Genomic DNA, 5336 nt, shown 5'->3' with positions numbered 1-5336 from the left:
TGGTTTTTGGGTTTGTAAAAAAATCATATCTATTTTTGATAAATTAAAAAAATGGTTTTAATTTTGTAATTAAAAAAAAATGGTTTGTTTTTTTTTAGGAGAATTTCATTCATAATTTGAATTTGTGCAATCATAAATTAAAACAAACACAAAAATAAACATAGTAGTACATGATCTCTTCCTTTATTTCAACAATTTGCATGTATTAAAAAATCAGATTTGTATCTTAAGAAAGATACAAATCATTTTTGATTTAAGAAAAGCTTAGATCTACATCTAGAAAAGATGCAGATCTATTTTTATATTAAGAAAAATTCAGATTTACATCTAGAAAGATGTAGATCTATTTTTATATTGAAAAAGTTAGATCTACATCTTATAAAGATGTAGATTTATTTTTATTTCAAGAACAAGTAATATTCACATGCAAATTATTGACATTCAAGAAAAAAGATTATAACAATCATATGGAAGAAACAATCATGCTTTAAACAAAACAATTACGAATCATTCATGTTATGAAAATAAACATTCATCAACATAAAGGGGAGCATGGAAAAAATAGGGTAAAGGAAACAACCTATTGCATGAGCACTCTTTGTTCTTAAGAGGATGTTTTAGGGTTCAAAAACTTATTCAATTATTTTTGAAACCTAAAAACCCTAATTGTTGTAGCAATTCTCAGAGAGGATCAAAGCATATCAACACTCTTTTAGTCTCAAAACGTATGCCTTCAGAGCATAAAAAAAAGTGTTGAATTATGAGGTTTAGCTTCTATTTATAGAGGTCAGAGAACTCAAAAAAATAGGTACGGACGATTAGGGTTTGAATCTAGACGCATCCTTTTGCGAAAAGATCAAAAATGGTATGCATTATCGTCACCTGAAGGCCGTTGGGCCAAAGCCCATCCAAGTGCAATTTGGCACTTTTAAAGTGCCGTTTGGCACTCCAAATGTGCCGAATTGGCTCTTGGAGGCCGAACGCGCTTTTACGTTCAGGTGCCATTTGGACTCCTCTTCTAGGGTTTTTTGGCTGATCCTTGTATCTAGACGTGTTTTCATCGTCCGTCTATGATTTTTTTTATTATCTCTTTTCTAAATAATTCAAGCTTTTTAAGAACAGTTATCCTGTGGATAAATCCCTTAAAATAAATCTTAATAAAGTTCAGATTATCCACAATTTTATTATTATCCAATCATCCCTTTTATTCCTATGTATGCATCTCTATCTTAAATACTAATTATCAACCAATCACAAAATTATTTAGTTAATTTTAATTGTTTGACCAATTAGAATTAATTTAAATTAATCGTGTGTGGTCAATTCTTCCTAGACAATGCATATGGACCATGCAAACTTGATTATGCGATATCTTTCGATCCGATGACTAGATTAAGAAACCGGAAACATCATTGCAACCGTTAGAATTTCAAGTTCATTTTGATGATATGTAAATGACATAATGCATGTAATGCAAAGAAAAAAATTATGTATGTAATGCAAGAACAGAATGATGCATGTGATGCAATTATGATTTTTTTTTTTGGTACATGGATGGTCGTTCAAGTCATTCTCCTTGATTAAATTATGGGTGCAAAATCGAGTGTCTACACTAATTTTTTAGAAATATTAAAAATAATTAAATAAGATTTTTATTAAATATAGGGTAATTTGCAAATTACACCCTAACGTTTGGAGGTGATTGAATTTTACTCCTTAAAGTTTCAAAATTTGAATTTTACCCCTAACGTTTGAGGGTGTTTGAATTTTACATTAAAAGTAACTTTAAATTAATGAGTTATATATGGTGTAAAAGTAATTTTAAGAAACAAAAATGATGTATTAGTCAAATCTAGAGGCCATTATTTAAATTTATACATAAATTTTTATATTTTTACCAAAAATAGAAGAAGGAAGAGCAGTATTATATACATTATACACATTTGCAAAAAAAAAATGTACAACATTGTAAATTTTACATTGCAATTGCAATGTGAACTAATAATATTCCTAAATATGTATCCAAAAATAATATTCCTAAATAAAATTGTCATATACTCGTATGTCACTCTATAGTCTATTCCACGAGTGAAATTAAAAATGATGCAAACAGCTTGCGCCCATAGATACCTGTCTCTGGTTTTGGCTATAATGAATTGTTTTGAGTTAAATTAAAACTTCTTTTTATATGTGTCGTTATCTATATCCTAAAATGAGATAAAGTATTTCATTAAAAAGAAAAGAAAAGAGATAAACTAAAAAAAAGCATATCTTGTTAGATAAAGAAGAAATCAACAAATGCAACAGCACAATTGTTTTTTATTTAAGAACATAAATTACTGGAGTAGGTAATACCTTGAAAAGATTGAGTTTGATATTATAAAAACCTTAATTTCATTGTCATATTACTAGTACCTTTGGTATCGGAGTCCAACTAGACTTGATATCAGCAAAGGCACAGCACAACCAAGGCCTTCCAAGAGAATATGAATTTACTATTATTAGTTTAGAGTTTAGTTTAGTTTAGTTTAGACCATCATGCATGACAAACAGCCTTGTCTCTTATTGCTGACTTTGATTTGTGTCCATGTTCATTTTTGAGTTTGTTGTGGTATGTTTGCAATTTCATGCTAAATTTTGGGGCTATACTAAGAGTAGTGGCCCAAATGTTTGTACTTTCAACAATGATATATATATCTAATGGCCACCAAGCTTTTTCAAGTACAAGCAGTATTGAGAAGAAAACTGTTTGCAGTTTGCACTCGGAATATTCCTCAGCGGAATCCAATTCGAACACTCACTTCGACTATGGCTTTGGCTCAAGCCAAATGGGTCAAGGTTTGTTCCTTAACTCACACTTCAGTTTTGCTTCAAATTGTCTTTTTTGCTTTCTTAGGCTGACTCTATTTTTTAGATGCACTTTCAGATGATTTCACTTGTTTCTTTCTTATCAATTCATAGAGAGAGAAGAAAAAGTATGGTTGATTTGGTTAAGCTCGTTGTGTTTTCTTGAGAGAATGGTTTGGTTAATCTTTGAAGGATTCACATTTAATTATTTGAGTTTGGTCTCCTTATAAAGCCCAGAAATTGAAATGGTCTCCAGGTGGATTTTTTAAATCTTTGAATGATCTATGAAATGCAAAACCATACAGATGACACCAAAGCCAATTCCTTTATTATTCAATAATATCATCTGATTTCTTAATCTTTGATATTTCTACCCAGATGGACTCCCTAATTTGCAATAAAATTCTGTCCCGAGCACCTTCTTCTTCTTTTTTTTTCTTTTTTTTCCCAATCGATTACTTTATTGATCTGGATCTTCATTATTCACTATTATGTTGCCGATTGCCCTCTTCCTTAAGTATGAATGTCTTTTTATTTTTTTGAAAAAGCAATAGAGTAATTTTGTTGTACCTTTTGCTTTCATAGACGAGTATAAATTCCATGATATTAAAATTTGCACAATCTTTTTAAAACTGATGTTATTATTGGTGTAATAATATTTTTATATAAATCCAGTATAAATACAACCAGTACCTTTATTAATACCAAATTACAACATAGTAACTCAACAATTATGAAAATAAAAATTGTGAAAATTTTCTGTTTGCAGACTTGTTATTTGTAGTTTTCCCAAAATTATGAAAATTTTGTGTTAAGACTTATTGTTTATGGATTTACTGCATGTTCTTGTTGCACCATTATTTCATACTTTCATAAAGATGCACGGACAACAGCTTTTGTTACGCTGGATGGCAATTCTTTATCTAAATCTACAGTAAATAAGAGATCTTTTAGCACATATGCCCCTAGTTATTGTCACTGCTGATACTGGTGCTTTCTTTGTTTATATTTGTCACTTTCTTGGTCACATGTAGGATAAAGGCTTTGTCATTGTCACATTTAACATAAAGTTTGTTGTCTGCATTTGTAAATTAACTTTGTATCAGCTTGATCAAAATGGTACTGGGCCTGGAGCAAGAAGCTCACATGCCATCTCCATAGTAGGACAGAAGGCTTATGTTTTTGGTGGTGAATTCTCGCCACGTGTCCCCGTCGATAACAAGGTCCATGTATTTGACCTTGAAACCCTAACATGGTCTGTTGCTAATGCTACCGGGGATGTTCCACCACCACGTGTTGGTGTCACAATGGCAGCCGTCGGCAAAACAATTTATGTTTTTGGTGGTAGGGATAGTGAACACAAAGAGCTCAATGAGCTCTACAAGTTTGACACATCTACAAACAAGTGGACCCAACTCTCCGATGGACCCGATCATCGGAGCTACCACTCTACCACCGCCGATGATCGCCACGTGTATATTTTTGGTGGGTGCGGTGTGGCGGGCCGGCTTAATGATCTATGGGCCTATGATGTTGTTGATCAAAAGTGGATCAAATATCCAAACCCAGGGGACAAACTCAGGGGGAGAGGAGGGCCTGGTTTGGCAGTGGCCCAAGGAAAAATATGGGTTGTGTATGGCTTTGCTGGAGAGGAAGTGGATGATGTACACTACTTTGATCCAGCCCGCGAAGAATGGGCCCAAGTGGAGACAACTGGTGAAAAGCCCACGGCCCGAAGTGTATTTTCCACTGTTGGGATTGGTAAATGCATATTTATCCATGGTGGGGAAGTAGACCCTAGTGACCTAGGTCACTTAGGTGCAGGGAAATTTGCCAATGAGGTTTATACATTGGACACTGAGACATTGGTGTGGAAACGGTGGGAGGATGGGCCGGATTCAGGTGATCACCCCGGGCCTCGCGGTTGGACTGCGTTTGCTGGCGGTCACCGACACGGCAAGGAGGGACTTTTGGTGTATGGTGGCAATTCACCAAGTAATGATAGGCTTGGTGACATTTTCTTTTTCACTCCTTACTTGTAGGGCAGATGATAAATAATCATAATCATATGTACCTTGATATTTTCATAATTATATCATGATATGTGTATGGTGGTTGTGAGAGACTGGCAACTAGGATTGTGCAGGAATGTAATATGACAACCTTGTATCTTGTAATAAAGTGTTGTTTTGACTTTAGACATTGGGGATGATTTGGGTATTGAAGTGCTGGTTTTTGTGTTCCATCGTAAAAAGAAAACAAACTTTTGGTGTGCAGTTCTAGTTTTTATCAATTTTTGTCAATTTCAATTGATCATTCTCTTTATACTCGTTTTGTTTATTCAAGTCAAGCAGTTGACATAAGAAACATTAAATAAATAGCAAGTTACTTGATATTGAATTAATTTTACATAAATATTGAAAAAGTAATTGAGCATAATTAGGTCAGTATTGGCAGGTAGCAACACTTGTCAATCTAGCTAAGAATGG

At 33.3% G+C, this 5336-nt stretch overlaps 1 protein-coding gene across 1 annotated transcript; it reads left to right on the top strand.

Moving 5' to 3' along the window:
- The first annotated feature begins 2578 nt into the window (after positions 1 to 2578).
- LOC142617977 (thiohydroximate-O-sulfate sulfur/sulfate-lyase (nitrile-forming) NSP5) lies at positions 2579 to 5045 on the top strand. The gene is made up of 2 exons (XM_075790957.1): positions 2579 to 2838; positions 3954 to 5045. Exons 1-2 carry the CDS (start codon positions 2701 to 2703, stop codon positions 4887 to 4889), a joined length of 1074 nt encoding a protein of 357 aa, XP_075647072.1. The 5' UTR covers positions 2579 to 2700; the 3' UTR covers positions 4890 to 5045.
- The last annotated feature ends 291 nt before the right edge of the window (positions 5046 to 5336 follow it).

The sequence above is a fragment of the Castanea sativa genome, chromosome 11 (genome assembly GCF_040712315.1).
Source record: "Castanea sativa cultivar Marrone di Chiusa Pesio chromosome 11, ASM4071231v1".
NCBI classification, from domain to species: domain Eukaryota; kingdom Viridiplantae; phylum Streptophyta; class Magnoliopsida; order Fagales; family Fagaceae; genus Castanea; species Castanea sativa.
The sequence above is the reverse complement of the archived record's forward strand: the minus strand, read 5'-3'. Positions and strand labels throughout refer to the sequence as shown.

Bases quoted from the DNA above. Each gene is read 5' to 3' on its own strand.
- LOC142617977 (XM_075790957.1), top strand. From the start codon at position 2,701: ATGGCCACCAAGCTTTTTCAAGTACAAGCAGTATTGAGAAGAAAACTG. The intron at 2,839-3,953 runs GTTTGTTCCTTA...ACTTTGTATCAG, and splicing joins CTCAAGCCAAATGGGTCAAG to CTTGATCAAAATGGTACTGG.